At 35.8% G+C, this 17,517-nt stretch overlaps 2 protein-coding genes across 2 annotated transcripts; both read left to right on the top strand.

The window, feature by feature from the left end:
* Window positions 1-2,698: 2,698 nt before the first annotated feature.
* Window positions 2,699-3,856, top strand: LOC112456016. Its single transcript, XM_025018287.1, has 3 exons — window positions 2,699-2,816; window positions 2,915-3,204; window positions 3,800-3,856. The coding sequence occupies exons 1-3, from the start codon at window positions 2,699-2,701 to the stop codon at window positions 3,854-3,856; spliced, it is 465 nt and encodes a 154-aa protein (XP_024874055.1).
* A 140-nt stretch (window positions 3,857-3,996) lies between these two features.
* Window positions 3,997-6,195, top strand: LOC112456019 (zinc finger CCHC domain-containing protein 13-like). Its single transcript, XM_025018289.1, has 2 exons — window positions 3,997-4,187; window positions 6,139-6,195. Exons 1-2 carry the CDS (start codon window positions 4,018-4,020, stop codon window positions 6,140-6,142), a joined length of 174 nt encoding a protein of 57 aa, XP_024874057.1. The 5' UTR covers window positions 3,997-4,017; the 3' UTR covers window positions 6,143-6,195.
* Window positions 6,196-17,517: the final 11,322 nt, after the last annotated feature.

Here is a 17,517-nt window from a genome sequence, read left to right as displayed (position 1 = left end):
AAATCAATCTTCTCACATTCATATTATTTAAATTTTTACACTTAAAATATAAATAATAAATTATGGTAGTAGGTATATTATTATATTACAAGAATTACAAAGCATTAAGAAAAATTAAAATAAACAATAAAATTTTATTTTTAATTTTAAAAACGTTATATATATAGTAAAATATTAATAAAATATTAATTTAAAATGTAATTATTTAGATATTTAATATTAATATTAATTCTCTATCTTTACGTTTTTCTCTATATCTCATTATGATAATAAAAAATAATATTAATTTTTGTCCTTTTTTAGAAAGAATCTGACTGCGTGGAATTACCAGAAATCACAAAATCAAAACAACAACTAATGTCGTAACTCGAGTGTCATTGAGTGCTTAATTATGTCTATCTTACCTAGCAATCTGTAATACGTTATTAAAAAATTTTTGAAATATTCATAAATATATACATCTTATATTTAAAAAAAATACTATTTAGGTATCTCTCGTAATTGATTTGGTTTATTTATATAACTGATTTTAATTCGCTGCATGTAGTATTATAAAAATATAAATTTATTGTAAATATGGTATATAATTAGAGGTAATATAAATTACATTTTGCATACAAAAAAATAATTGTGAGTTTCTTCTTGTTGGGAGAAGACTTTGAACGAGCAATAAGTTCCCGCCCTTCTAGAGGGCAGCCCCCGGTTGGCGGCGCGACTCGGCGCGCTACGCGTGCGTGCGGGCATCAGTGGTGCTCACAAGAGCCTCGATCACCGTCGTGTTCAGACGTGTCGGTTACGGTTTAAGTTACAGAGTGTGATATACTTATATATAATAAAGACAGTATTCAGAATGTACAAAGACCAAGATTGTTGTGTTCCCTGCTCATCTCACCACATTTCAAGTCATCCCTGATTATATTTCCAATAGGTTATGGGCCCAGGGCACGATTCCCCTGCGTGAGGAACATAGCACGAAAGTGTATATACGAAGTGTGTGAGACGCCGGCGAAGGGCATAGAAAGAGATAGAAGCATCTAGAAGATTAGAGGGTAAGTAAATAATATTCCTCGTTGCTGACGAGCAAAACGAGAGAATTCTCAGTTAATAAGAATGTTCGTTCGATAAATACTGTTACAAGGAGATAGATGTTTTTGCCATTTTTCTCGAGAAATAGAAATAGAGGTAATAATGGTAATAAGAGAATTAAAGAATAGATGTATAAAGTGTAATAAAGAAGTAGAGAATAATGAAGGAAAAAGAGATAGAAAAATGCCGCTTGGTAGCAAGTCGGCGACGTGCGCGTGCAAGTCCGATCGTGAACGGCGAGAGTCATTTCTTTTGGCGCGCGGAATTTTTTTTTGGCGCGCGGAAGTCCGATCGTAGACGGCGAGAGTCATTGTTTTTGGCGCGCAGAACTTGTTGCTGGGCGCGCACAAACACATAATCGATTTTGACTAACAACATGGCATCGATGCTAGATGGCTAGATTACGATACATGTGAATGTATGCGTATGCTAGATGGCTAGATTGCGATACATGTAAATGTATGCGTATGTATAAAAACTCTATATGACTCTATATGAGTTTATTTTTTTTTGAAATCGATATGTATCGGGTCGGTAATTGAGCATGACTTGCTGTGCGGTGTAGCTTGATTACTGTTTAGGGAAGCCGCGTAAATTTGTATGGGCCCCGTGCGTGTGCGTGATCAACCCGAGCTCCCATAGATCTTTTCAGCAGTGCTGGGGATCGCAACGGACAGTGGTGTGCGCGTGCGGATAGCCCTGCAGAGGCGCGTGGTTTTCTCGCTTTGGGGTTATTGTGAATTGCAGTGCGTTCTATATAGCCTCATAAGCATTAAATTTTTATCGCTGAAAGAGATCTAGTGATAGAAATTGTAAATTATTATTTGTCAATACGAATGTTGGTTTATCTTGTCAAAAGAGGAATGCTAATGTTCAGTTGATATTTAAATCCCGATTGCTCGGGGGGCGGTAGAGCCGTACCCGGATTTGCGATAAAGCGAAGCTCGAAGGACCAGGGGAGATGTGTAAAGTCTCCCCAAAGCGAAAGTTAAGTTAAGCAAATGCGACTCACCGTTCGTTGTGCCGTCGACTCCTGGAGGCTTCGTCTCGGTCGCGATCGGGCTCGTGCAGCAACGCAGGCAGGGCAGCAAGCAAGGCGAAAGCGAGGCAGGCAGCAGTAAGTTAAGGCAGGCAGCAAGCAAGCAGGAGGAAGCAGGTAAAGGTAGCACACAGACAGGCCGAGAAAGTAGGCGATCGCACTATCCGGGAGCGAGCGGATGATCTCGCGACTCCGAATATTAGCACAAGTCTCTCTGCTCCGATAATCTCTCTGTGCTCCGTTAATCTCTCCGTGCTCCGAGACGTCGTAACGATGAGACGTCGTAACGATGAGCCGGCGTAACGATGAGTGATGAGGGCTCGCGGCGCTGGAACAGTGTCGCGAGCGAGTACTTGTTCTGCAGGCGGGTGCCCTCGTGGGGTGAGCGAGGGCAGCACCGATTGGTGAGTCGCGCAATTATCGATTCCGCGTTGATCGCGATCCGCCGACGTTTCGCGCGAGTCACCGAAATACTTAAGACCAGGTACGCAAGAATATTATGTACAACGAGTAACGAGACTAAACAATACATGCATCTAACTACAGTTTGGTGCGCGCCAAACACCGATATAGATGGAAGAAGAAGGAGGCCAAGATGCGCTGGTCGACTACAACAGCGATAGCAGCTTTATTACGGTAATAGATAGAGAAGCAAAAGATAAAAACGAGGAGACAGTAAGAAAAGATAGAGGTAAAAGAGTATTTTTTTTGAAAATAAAGTAGTCCAGAAGAATAATATATATATGCATTCAGAGAAAATAAAAATAGTAATTTCAAAATTCCGTATAGAAGCAAAAGACAAGAAGGAGACTGAAGCAAAGGGTGCAATCCCGAAACGCGGCAAACCAAAGATAATAGAAAACATAGATGTGAATAGAGAATGGGCTGAAAATCGTCCTGTACTACCTATAGGGACAAAGATACTTTACGAGAAACAAGAAAAGATGGTTGAGAAAATGGACAATTTGATGCAGATGCTGGATAAAGTAATGAAGAAGGCCACCGAGATGATGGAGAATATGGTGGAAGTCTCCCGTTTAAACTTAGAGAAAGAAAAAGTTAAACTTAGACGTTTAGAGGTAAGCAATAAAGATACCCAAAGTTCAGTAGAAAACAGTAAACAAACGGTTAAAGAACTAGAGGTAGAGTCTAAAAAGAGAAAATTAAATGAAATAACAGTCTGTTCAGCCGAAAAAGATAGGAGTTTAGAGACAATGAAAAGAGCTATAGAATTGGAATTGAACAGTCAAAGGTTGCATATTAGAAGAGAATATAAGCTGACGCAAAAATCCAACTTTGATCTTTGGATGGATTATTTAAAATCTGAGTTAATGAATAACGAGTTGTTAGATGTAATAGATTCAAACATTGAAAGTCCAGAAAATCTCTCCGAACTAAAAGTTGCTAAGAGAAAAAGTCTTGTTAGAGATATAATAATCAATCATTTAGATGAAAACTATCATAAAAGGATTCTACATGAAAAAGATCCGAAAGAAATTTTGAAGAAATTGAGAGGATATAAAAAGAGTGAAGTAAACGTTACTCATGCATCGGTACGAGCTAAACTCTATCAAATTAAAATGAGAAAAGACGAAAAAGTAAGTGATTTTTGTGAACGTTTCGATTCAATAATTAGAGAATATGAATCATGTGAAGATGCGGTACCCCTCACAGAACAAGAGATTAGATCTGCACTTTATCAGGCTGTGTCAATTAATGTACCAGAGCTGAGGAATGTAGATTTAATTAGAAGACAAACTAATTTTAAAGAAATGAACATAGATGAAATAAAGTCTTTTATGATGCAGTTAGAAGCAGAGACTAAAAACGAGAATAAAGAAAAATTAGAGAAACCCAAAGTCAGGGTACAGAGGGCTGCTGCAGAAGAGAACATGAAACAAGTGAAATGCTACAGATGCAACCGAATGGGTCATATGGCAAAGGACTGTCCACTAATAGAATTTGGTGCCTGGTTTTGTTACTACTGCCAGGAAGTACGAGGTCACAAGGGTGATAATTGTCCGAGTGCCGAAGCCCAGGCGAACAGAGCTAGAGGAAAAAGGTATTTAAATAAAACCGTTAATAAAAACATAAAAAAAAAGGGTAGATTTGTGCAAAAAGGCACAAAAAGAGTAGATAACAAAGGGAAAATAACCAAGATACAACCAGCTGAGAAACCTATATCAACGAAAACAGCAAATGAAGGAGAATCAGAAGAAGGTAAATAATACATGGTTAAATTAATAGAAGATAGAGATAGTTCAAAAGAGGTAGTCAATTTTACTGCAGATTCGGGTGCTACGGATCATATTGTGAATAAGAATTTTATTCTGTCAAAATTTGAAAAATGTAAAGATAGAGTTATTAAATGCGCAAATAAAAATGAGCTTGCAAACATTTCAATAGATGGTAAAGGAGATCTTATGCTAATAACGAATGAAAAAGAAAAGAGAGTCATTAAATTAACAAATGTAATTGCAGCAAAGAAAGTATCCAAAAATTTACTATATCTAAGAAAGTTGGCTGATGCAGGGTTCAGTATTTATTTAGATGATAAAGTGTTTAAAGTTTACAATAAACTGACAAATAAAATAGTTTTTAAAGGAATTTACAGATGTAGAGCAGAAATAGTTCCACATAGTGAGCTTCCTGAACAATCGCAAGCAAACATTCAGACCAATGAATTATCAATTTTGGAGGGAGAGTTAGATGGGAGGGATAATATTGGCTCTGCGATTGGGAGGGAGAATGAAGGAGAGCTCACAAATGTGAACGAAAATATAGAACACAATAATGCTGAACTCGATCAAGTCATTAAGTTAGAAGATATACAGACAATAGAGAATATAGAAGAAATGTGTGAAAGCTCAGTAATTGAAAAAGTAAAGAAACTAGAGAAAATAAATGAGGTGATGTTATGGCATGTTAGATTAGGTCATGCATCGTTAAACTATCTAAAACAATTACAAAAAGTAAAAAAGAGATTAGAAAATGTAAAGTTTGATAACTTTATATTAGAGTGTGAAGTATGTATAATGGCAAAGATGGCAAAACTGCCGTTTAAAGAAAACAGAAATAGAGCACAGAGACCACTACAGGTAATACATACGGACATCATAGGTCCAATAAAACCTACATCCTATCCAGGACAAAAGAGGTTTATAATCACTTTTATAGATGACTATTCTAGATTAGCAAAAGCCTACTCTCTGAAAACAAAAGATGAATCGGGAGAGGCTCTAGAGAAATATCTTATATCCGCCAGAAATCTACTAGGAAAAGAAGAAAAGCTATGCTATGCAAAGTCAGATCAAGACAAGGAAGTTGCAGAAAGGTTCAACAGAACGTTGAAAAAAAGAAAGTAAGAACATATATGCTCGACTCGGGATTATTAAAGAGTATGTGGGAGATGGCAGTTGACGCTGCTGTGCATGCGTACAACAGATCTCCACATAAGACTTTAGAGTATGAGATCCCGTTGAAGAAGTTTTCATCAGAAACAAGTTGTCATTTTGAACAAATAAAGAAATTCGGATGCATTGGATATGCAAGAGTACCAAAGCCTACGTCGAAATTCGACAAGACAGCTATTGGTGTGTTGGTGGGATATACTGACACTGGATATATACTATATACTCTGGTATCCAAGCACGAGAAAATTTATAGAGTCATGACAACAGAGCAGCAAAAAACTGCACTAAGATGGATAGAAGTCACAAACTTAATATGTTTGATGACGACTTAGAAGAAATAAAGAAAGACTTAGAAGAAAAAGAAGAAACTGGAAACAGAAAACATATGGATGACACTCATGGAGATTTTATCAAGCAGTGTGTTGATTAAGGGAAGGTAAAAGTCGAATGGATAAAGACCAAAAAGAATTTGGCAGACATTATGACAAAACCTTTACCTCTAGAAGCATTTGTGTATCTGAGAGATAAAATAATGAATATAGAGTTTAGACAAAGTTAGAGATTAATTTTAGTCGATAACTAATTCTTGTTATATTTCAGATAAAGAGGAAACTTAGAGAGGATCCGTGGATCGCTCGCCCAAAGGGAGGGAGTGTTGGGAGAAGACTTTGAATGAGCAATAAGTTCCCGCCCTTCTAGAGGGCAGCCCCCGGTTGGCGGCGCCACTCGGCGCGCTACGCGTGCGTGCGGGCATCAGTGGTGCTCACAAGAGCCTCGATCACCGTCGTGTTCAGACGTGTCGGTTACGGTTTAAGTTACAGAGTGTGATATACTTATATATAATAAAGACAGTATTCAGAGTGTACAAAGACCAAGATTGTTGTGTTCCCTGCTCATCTCACCACATTTCAAGTCGTCCCTGATTATATTTCCAATACTTCTTCGTACAATTTCTATACTGTTTAATTAATTATGAATATCTACACGCAACTTTGTTACAAATTGTCATGCGCACATACATGTATACGCACAAAATGAGTCTTAAACCTAGACGGTAAAACAATAAAATAATTTAAAAAATTAAGAGAAATTTATTTTGTAAAGTTATAATTTTATGTAAAAGAAGTCATAAATTTGTAATTTTTAGAATAAAAAAGTGCTTCCACAAATTTCGAATTATAGCTACTAATTTTTTTAATTTCATAATTTAATAACATATGCACATTAAATATAATTATTAATTATTAATTATATAATAAATATTATATATAAAATTAATAATTTAGAATTATACATATATTGGCTGTACTTTCAAAAATGCCCGTGCTCCGATTTAGGTCCAAGTTAAATAAGTTCCTTTTAGATAAAAAAAAACGTACGTCAAAAGGACTTTTTAGCGACTGAAAAGTTAAACAATTTTTTCAACATATTTTCATATTTTCTTTTCTTATGTCTTGCACATTATTTTCCTTTATAACAGGACGATTTATTACATTAAAATGATTTTATATGGATTTCCAATGTTTCACGCAAAGCGAGGTCCAACCCCACCACACCCCAGCTTACTTCATATTTTTACATATTATATATATATTATAATTAATGATAAAATAATAATTATTTTAATTAAAATAATTTTAATTAATAAAAATTTTTTAAAAATGCGATGCACACAAAAATCAAATATTGCCATTATTGGATAGTCTAATGTCATCAGTCATTTCACTTTTTCATTAAATTCTTCGCAAATTTATTTTTTTAAATAAAGAATAACATGATGAATGTTGATAACAGCATTGCATTTAGAAACATTTATATCCCGTAATTCTACATTTTACACTAACAATAAGCATTTTACCCATTTTGGGTCTGGCATTGATATAAAGCTTTAATGTGCCTGATGCGTGAAATTGTTAAGTCCCTCCATAATTATTGAATTCTATCTTTTTTTACTCCAAATTATTTTAATTTAGAGTAAATTACTTTAACTCAAAGTAAACTATAATTCTGATTCAAAGATTTATTATTAATATTATTATTGTTAGTGAGAATTTTTAATGTTAAAATCAGAAAATATTGCAGTTTCATTCTAAAATTTGGATTTTCTCCAATTCATTCTAATTAAAATTTGAAACTCCATAACGTAACAACTCCACAATCGTACAATACAATGTTAAAAAATCTTTAAAAACGGATACAATTTCGAACAGCAACGCGTCACTTTGATTCCGTTGTTCAAATTGGACCCTATTAGGCGCGCTTCCGAAGAGTGATAACGCACTCACCTGCGCAACTTTCCCCCACAAAGAGGGCAGAGAACCAGAATAAAAATTGTTTGATAGCGCCCACGTGTCTGACGTCGTTGATCCATTTTTGAAGCTCCGAGATATGTCAAAGCATACAAAACGTAACACACACACACGCATTGCCCTATTGATAGACGCGGTTGCTTATCAACGCCAAAACGCACGCGAAAAATAACGGCACGTAACACTTGTTGCGCGATTGGCATAGACTGAAGAGATGCAGCAGCACCGCCATAGCGAACGGCCCGCGAGAATCGCAATGTAGTACCAGAGGCGTCATCTCACGTCAATTTCACGATACTAAACAATGCGTGCTCTATTAGCAGCAAAAGGAACAGAGAAATCTGATTCGTGCAGCTATAATAGATCTTTATTTTGTTGGGTTTATTTTTAAAATTGGTTAGTGTAACATATATAGAAATGATGTACTTTTGTAGGTAATTTTTCAAGCAATGTAAAATTATTTTACCAAACAATGATAAAGTTTATCAATTTTACAGCGAGATTTGAAAAAAGTATTCTGAAAACATTATCGAGACATAACAAGCAGGTCTAGAAAACATTTTAGACATATTTAAGATTTTATAGAAAGCGATTTTCAAAAGTTTTTAACTTTTATAAGACATTTTTTTGGGAGCATATGCTCCAAAAAACATGTGTGCAACTATTTGCATTATCAACTGCAACATTTATCAATTGAAATACGTGACTATAATCTGCATATGAAAAACGTACACGTACATTGTTCTGAGATGACATCCCACACAGAACATAATATCTAATAAATGTCAACTATTAAATATCTTGTGTATATCTCTCAATGTATATCCATAATACCCTGGCGGAAAAAATTTCTATAAATAACTACAAAATTTAACTAGAAATAAAAATTTGTACATTTTTGTTGAAATATTTAATTTTTTGTAGAAATAGTTATTTTTTTATAGAAATATCTACGAAATAGTACCACAAATTACAATGTTCTCAAATCAAGAAATTATTGCAAGTAGTATTTTATGAAAAACTACAATTTTATAAAAAATAGTACAAAAATCTACAAATTTTAAAAATTTAAGAAGAAACAAAATCTTAAAAAATTAAAAATCTGCTTACTTGTAGAATACTATAATTATTTGTAAATGACTATAAAAATCTACCACAATTTACATATCGTAAAACTATACAAATTAGAATCTAATCCAGTTTTCAGTTTCTCATAAAATACTACAATTTTGTATGAATAGTAACAAATACCGATTTGTTTGTAGAGCTCAAAAATTTATTACAATTATGGCTAATTAAAATTTGTAATTTTTAGTTAAATGTTACAAGTTTTTACACAAATCTTCCAAAAATCATCTATTATTAATAACTTCTTAATTCGCAAAAGTCAAAATATTTATGTTTTTATTTTCGTATAGTCTGTTGTAAAGTCCAATAGAAAAATACATAAATGTACAATTTTTTACCTATATAAATTTCTGATTCGTTAATGATTGTAATTTTGCATACAATACTACAAGGTTCTACATAAAACGACAAAATCCTTAAGCTTTTTACAACTCGTGAATTCATGAAAATCTATATAAATTTGCTTTTTTTAGTTGTTTATAAGATACTACAATTTTACCTGAAAATTAACAGACCTTCAACCAAACCTTCAACCTTTCCATAAAAAGTAAAAATTAATATATCAATTAAAAAAATTAAGTATCTTATGCAAATTTAGAAAAAAAGAAAACTTAAAATAACATATAAGCAATGAGAAGTGCCGTTTTCGGTCGATGCGGATCTTGATTGCTTAATAATATTTCACAATATCAATTATTATTAAATACCTACATGTTTCAGTTTTTTAAATTGGCACTGCGTGCAGTTGGAGCAAAACAAGCTGTATGAAGAAGTTGAGGGGATATTATATGGAGCAGGGATAGCAGATTGACCAAAAAGTATAGGTAAATCAACAATAATAAGCTTTTATCAACCTTCTTTCTTATTCGAAAACGTTAAACGCGTTTTTATCAAAACCATGTTTTTGAAATTGGCGTACACGATAACTCAAAATATTCTTGATAGATCCTGATTTTTTTTTAATTAAAAGTAATTAAATTGCCTTGAACTTATACCTATAATATGTAGGGGAGACCGGGGCTAAGCCGACAGCGGGGCGAACTAGACACTAGGCTTTTTGCCAATTTAAATCTATCGTAGTAACTTGCCTTTGCTACTGTAAATGCGTCTTTATGTGCCAGTATTATCAACGGAATTTGGTAACATTCTGAGTTATAGTGTAACTTTTAACGCGACGTAAGTGTTTTTGATAGTGAAAAGTAATTTTTCTGATCTCTCGAAAATGTCTACTCTTTCATCGAGCTTTACTCTTGCGAATCTACCGGTAAGTGATTTTGATGGGAAATTCGATGCTTTATACGAATCCGATAATAATTTTTGCATATTTTCAAAATTTATATATTTTTGGAGTAACAAAAGTAAAAAACGACGTTCGGGGCTAAGTCGACACGACGCCACCGGGGCAAAGACGACACTAACGTAAAGTGACATTATCGCAAAAAAGGTCACTGTTTCGTCCGATTCCGATGACGATTTAAGGAACATCTGTTGCGTGTGTTCGGAAAACATTTCATTAGCTTCCAATAACAAACAATGCATCTTATGCAACCGTACGGCTCATGACGAATGTGTGCGCACATCTGATCGCGAGTTTACGTGTATAAATTGTTTTTCAGACAGTTCAGAAAAAGATAATTAAAAGTTTAATCTTTTTTTTTCTCATTATTTTAAATAATTGTTTACTTCATTCCGACTTTTTTTGTTTCTAATACACAATGTCTTTTCATTTGATAAACAATGTATTTTTATTTTTAAACAATAAAAAAATAAGTTCCAGATTAAATTGTGTCGATCAAACAAAGTGTTGAGTTTGCCCCGGCGGGGTGTCGAGTTCGCCCCGTCATTTTTCAATTCGAAAATTTGTCTTCGCGTCACTTTTCCTTTCCTGGCGGCAAAACACGCGCATTCACGCGCATTCACGCCACGAACCGAAGAGCCAAAAACAAAAACGCATTAAGCAGACGACTAGCATCGGCCGCCTCGCCGTCTGGTCTCCGCTTGCCGTGACAAAAACGCACGCACTTCGAAAGCGCAAAACTACGCCTATTTTGAAAAGATCGCGGATACTACATCTATATATATAAACATATACATGTAGCATAGATAACACTAAAAATTGTGTATTTGCACCATGGAGTATTTTTGCATTATATGCAAAAAAAATGTCAGTGAAGAAGATGATGCTTTTGTTTTAACACAAAAGGGTGCTAATGGTATTAATAATGCAAGTCTTGAGCGCAATAACAAATTAAATGCTGTAGTTGGAAACTATGTTCATAAACAGTGCCGACGAGTCTATTGCGACAAAAAACGTATTACATCAGACAAGAAAAGTAACGTTTGTATTGTTCAGCCTCCTATGACGCAAAGTAAGGAAATAAAAAAGTTTGATTTCCAAAGTATTTTCAATGCCAAAGGTATCTACACAGAATCTTATAAATGCTGGAGACCAAGCGCTCTTATCCATTTATAAAGCCAAAGAGGGAGAAACTTTAATTTCTTTACGGCTCAGAATGTTTCTCTCGAAAATAACCACATCGACTTGCTTCGTGTCGCCTGAAAGGTTACCCCCTACTCCAGCATTGGCAAAATTCCACTATTTCCAAGTTTATTATCAAATAATGATATGGAAATCGAAGTCTTCGGAATTAAAAGCAGAAAATTGGGGATGGAGCTGTGATGGCAACAAATTAATACCGATTACAACGAATAGTAAACCAGCTCCAGATAAAATTCTTAAAGTTATCCGTTGTAATTGCAAGAAAGGCTGTCAAAGTTTAAGATGTACTTGCAGAAAAAATGGATTACCGTGTACCACAGTCTTACATACAGGTCTGGACACTCGGTCAATTTTCAATGGTGGGGGTAGGTCACAGATAGTCGCCAAAAATTGTTTGTCTCTTGGCCACGAGAGTCGTTGCGGTAGGGTAGTAAACAGAGATAGAAATATAGTCGCTCTCTGTCTCTCTTACATAACTGTACATAACCACATAAAGTAGCTTGCCTAGCAGAGTTCATTAGTAAAGTATTTTTTGTAGGTGATATAAGACCGTGGGTGATATGCAGCTGAAGGGGAAGAGTTTTAGTTAAAGTTGGTTAATCAAGTTTCAGGAAAGAAAAATAAGTCTATTTTATTAAAACTTTTGTTGCAAATACTTTATTGATTCGTCAGTTTCGACAATTTTTTTTGTACGACGAATTGCTTTTTTATTTTCAAATTCTGTTGGTGAGCATTCTGTCGCATCCTTAATCGGATATAATAAATTAGCGCGTATGAAAGCACCTCGGAAGCATGATCTTTACAAGGGAAGGTAAAGCTGTAGGTCTCGAGGACTTCTTCAAGCGTTTGATCGAACACGTCAATCAAAGATGAATATTTTGCAAATATTTCTTCTACGTAGCGGATGAGATGAAAAAAAATGTAAATTCGCGTGAATTAAACCGCCTCGGGATTTCAGTTGACTGACAGAAGAGGTGCAACTGGAGTTCAATTTGATCGCTCCTACACAAGTCGCGCACGATTGATATCGCTTAAGTATCTGTTTACACAAATAACCTGAAAGTGTAATGTTATGCAGTTAGTGTTAGTTAAAGATTTGAAAAAATAGGACCAGAGCTCTTCGTATAGATCTCTACAGAGCTCTATATGAAGTATCTATAAACAAGTATCTATAAACAACAAAGCATGGCAGAAAATTAATAGAAAAATAAGTAGTGTTAGTATGCGTTAAGGATCCAAAAGTTTTAGTGCAAAGCGGAAAAACTTTGTTAAAATTAAAAACCTGTAACATAATAAATTATGCAATCAAGAATAGGGGATAGATCATAATCATGGGCAGTAATAAGATCGTAGTCCTCAATGAGATCGTCGGCCTCCTAATCTTCGTACTCCAAAACTGTGTCAAGTTTCTTCTGAATCTCTCGAAGATACATGGAACTTTTGGCCTCACCTTTTTCACCGAATACCGCTTTTAAATCGCTGATTTTAATTAAATTTGATGGCAATCTGTCATCAGATACAGTGCAATTGCTAAATTTCGGAGGTTTGATTACGCTGTATACGGACAAAAGTTTGTAAAGCTGGAGGAATGTCGGGCAGTTCGGGTGATCGTTACATCCCGCAGACTGGCGTATCGTGCCGAAGAATTTCTGAAGAAACAGATAAGTGTACGTTTAAGATGTATAAAATACCAACTAGCAAAACCAGATCTAGATTGCGTACATATGTTGAAAGTTTGCTTATAATTCATCGAATATAAAAGTACTTCTAAATTGTTTTGGTTGACTTTTCCAGTCAATAAGGAGTCAAAGTTAAATTTCTCGATAAGATAACGGCACATATGTAGTGTAGATTGGAGCGTGATCCGAAGCCCTCTCGATGTTGTAGTAGTGAGAAACTCATTGGGTTTGATTTCTTTTTTCACCATTGCAGTTTCCCAGTTGTTCAGCCATTGCAACGAATCCTTCAACACCTAATGCAAAATATTTGAAAGAATGTGTATAATAATTTATTACTTGCAGTTTGTATAAAAAATGACCCTATATCATAATACTATGCGTATGGAGTTCATGATATTTTTAAGATAAAAACGAATAAACTATAATTTAGTCATTATTTTACCTTGAAGTCATTACATTCCGGAGCAAGTCCTTGATTTGGCAATTTGCGATTAAGTGCGTCGAACATATCGATTACTTGTTTGCAAAATACAATCGTCGCTTCGCATCCGGCAAGGGCTTTGCAGTTATGCGACAAGTAGAACGCTAGCCCTTGCGCGACGGAGTTGCTAAAGATCTAGAAGACACAAAGTATTTTTAGGAATATAAAGCAGAAACAACAAACATGTTTCTTCCTCGTCGAACTAATCACGTGTACATATACCTGGGTCGCTAATCGAACGCGCATTTTTGATGCGTTATCCGTGTGCACATGTCGCTCCGTTATTTTTGGACATGCACGGGCATTTCCTGGATGGTTTTTATCGAGCTCATACAACGTCTCAAAGTATTGCCAACGAATGTAGTTCTCCGAATTGAGCTATAAAAAAGTAACATAAAATATGTGTAATAGACTAGTTATTATAACGTTGTCAATAGTAGTATGTATCAGTTATTAAAGGGTCAGTCCACTAGTTCCTCAATTTTTACATGTTTTTTTTTTAATACGGTAAGTATAAATAAAAAATTACCCGCAGTTTCTTTTGGTTCAACAGCCGATTTCGTATGTTCTTAATCACATGCGGCGTGTCGGAGAAAACGAACACTTTTCTTTCATCGTCTAAGGGGTGAGTAAACCATGTCTTGGTGTCTTGCATCGTACCCCTAACATCCAGAAGCGACCACATCTTCTGGTTTGTTGCAGCACCATCAGCAATAACACCGTGGATTGTCGCTCCGCACCTCTCCAGATAGATAATCCCTTTTACAACCAGCTTAGCGAGCTCTTCTCCTTTAACTGGATTTTTTGAGGCAAAAACTGCAATTGGCTGCGTGTAAGTATCGGCAAGAGATTGAAACATTACAACGAGACCATGCGTCGCTTGTTCGCTTATGTCCGAAGATCGCAGCCCATCGTCGCCCAAATCTGTCAAGCCGACATAAGTCAAATTCTTGGAACACACGGCTACAGATTTCCGTAGATTGATTTCATCGAGCAGCAGTACGCCATGTCGTTGCAGAAGAGTTTTTGTAGCAAGATCTTTTTTGAGTAATTCTGCAAACCGTTCGTCAAAGCCGCATTTCATATCAATTAATGAGAAATACCTGCGTACCGATTTTAAGCATGGTAGTGATAGAATATTGTTTTTCCGCAGGAACTGGTAATATCCCGGGGATCGGATGTTCATCAGCATACACAACATCATCCAGTTCTCTCTATAACGTCAACCCTTGGTGTTTTTCTTGCTCGCTGCGGCTACGATTTCTTTCAGTGCCAATTGTTGAGCAGCTGGAACGTTTAATGCAGAGCATTTCTCATCTAAAGTTGCCTCTTGCATATTAACTATTTGTTCTTCGTTTTTTTAGACAGCTCATCAGGTGTTTCTCGCGTTCTTTAGCTCGATTTTGTTGACATTTTTGACGTCGGCATTTTAATCGCAGCGCTACGAGATTACGACGCTCTATGAAATTCGAAGCACCGATGTTTCTTAGAAAAATTCCATTTTTCTTACGATTTTTATTCCGTGTTATTATGCCCTGTATGCGCTTCCTCATTTTCATACAGCTATCGCATCTTTGTTTTTTGAAGAGAAGACTGTAGTCTTTGCTGCGCCACTGTTGAATTGCCGTCTTGAAATACGGTATCAGCTCGAAGAAGATCGATATTAACTTCGCCGAGGCCACTGCAAACGTTCATCTCCTTAAATTTGTTTAAGACGTTTGGAAGCGTTTCGATTCCTTCCAAAGTTTCGTCAAGATTTGCTTTTTGTGAATCATCTCGTCCGTAAACGTAAAACTGAAGTTTTCTATCCGAGTCGAGAATGACGCATTTTTGTGATACCGGCAAACGCTTTCCATTCTTAACTGGCGTTATCATGTAGGTAAATATAATAATTTTTCCGTTTGTAGCAGATGCCTTGCTAACGCTCCAATATTCAGGTAATTTGCTACAAATCTCTTAATAGGTACGACCACTTTCGTTTTCTACATCTATAACAATGAAGCAAGTACTATTGATAAAAAATCCGTATAAATTTATATTTATTTTTCAGATTTTCTAGCTGATCAAATAAATGTATATTACTAGTGAAGGTAAGTATCTCAATATTAATTACAATTTTTTTTCAGATTTTGCAGCTTTATCCATGGGTTTTATAATTTATCTTCTTTCAAGAAATTTTTGTCTCGATTTATATGCATAAGTGTTAAATGATTTACACTTATGAGTCATTAAAGACTCATCTCAGTAACTTACATTTCCTTGTGGTAACGGATGTATATATGTCGATTGGTTCCTCAAGTGCTACCGGGCCTGTCACCAGAGGATCAGTATCTGTAAGTTCCATCGGTGAAACCAATTTGGCGCCATCCACAATTGGTAACACAAAACTGCAGCTAGTAGCTGTAATATTAAAATAATTAAATGTTGTAATTACTATACATTTTATTATATTTTTTAAGTTGTAAAATAAATACTTGTTTCAGTAGAAGACTCCTTGATCGAAGAGCCAAGCTGAACCGAATCGTTCATGAAACCAGCGGACTCGGCAGAATTGCTCCATTGCCTTGTAGCACTTGAAGACGTGGCAGATTCCATTGATGGATCTATCAAATCGTGTGCGATTTGGACGGACTCTTAAACTGACGACTTTCTAACAAAGTTAACGACATCATCAATTGTAACTTTGTTTGGAGCTAAATGACCGAAATATTCAGTCGATGGGACAGCGCAATCCTTTGCTGTCGAAAGGTCATCAAACTTTGATGGAACAGCAAACTTACTGAGCTGAGGGTACTTGTATGGTTCTTTCAATATAACACATGTAATATGAGATCGCATCTTGTTTGCACATGTACAATTTGTTCAATATAAACTTACCTGAGCGATAATCCGACCATTCGAGTCTCGTTTGATCCATTTACGGATTATATCTTCCTCTTTAAAATGTTTGTCGCAAACTACGTGTGTCGGCTTTAGTGTAACAATGCCCGGAATAGCTGTTACCCATTGTTTGTACCGATTGGCGTCTTTTGGTACGCGAAACACTGAGCGTTTTGAAGTCTCACAGTACACAAACTTACCCAGATAACAAAATACCCGCAAAGTGAGCTCACGACGCGTGCACGTCGTGCGAATAATTTGCACGGCGTGCACTTATGGTGCTAGACAGATGCGTCCTCAAATGATGCTCATATGACTCGCACGCGTGAGTGCCGCATGCATGCGGGTCATATGAGCATCAATTGCTCTCACCTTATACCCTACTTTTTAATATAAATATAATATATGTACTATTACAGTGTTATAAAAACGTTAAATTAAAGAAGACCAAATATATATTTATTTATAAACACTTTTATTTTAAAATTTGCACACACGTGAGTGCCGCATGCGTGCGGCTCATATGAGCATCAATTGCTCTCACATATATTATACATACATATATACGCTCTCTAGATATACGCTCTCATACATTTTATAAAGTTGAAACTCAATGAAATCATATCTCGATACGACAGCAATTGAAACCGACAAGTTTAAAGGATTCCGCACCAAACCACGGAAAAATGGATCCCGGTCAAATTGGCTAAAAAAATTTAGTATGATGTAGTTTATGACGTCCTGATGAAAAGTGACTATGAGCACTAAGTCCAAAAATGGACAGTTTTCGAGTTACAGAGCGTCAAACATCGGAAAAATGGGTTCATCGGCTCATGGTAGTCCTTAATGTGTGCGGTCATGTTGGTGTGTGCCTGTGTGTGTGTGTGTGTGTGAGTAGGTGTAAATAATATCACGCGCGCGCGCAAACACACACATATATACACGCACACTCAGTCACACACACACACACACACACACACACACACACACACACACACACAC

The sequence above is a fragment of the Temnothorax curvispinosus genome, unplaced genomic scaffold, assembly GCF_003070985.1.
Source record: "Temnothorax curvispinosus isolate PA1 unplaced genomic scaffold, ASM307098v1 QBEX01006589.1, whole genome shotgun sequence".
Taxonomy (NCBI): Eukaryota; Metazoa; Arthropoda; class Insecta; order Hymenoptera; family Formicidae; genus Temnothorax; species Temnothorax curvispinosus.
The sequence above is the reverse complement of the archived record's forward strand: the minus strand, read 5'-3'. Positions and strand labels throughout refer to the sequence as shown.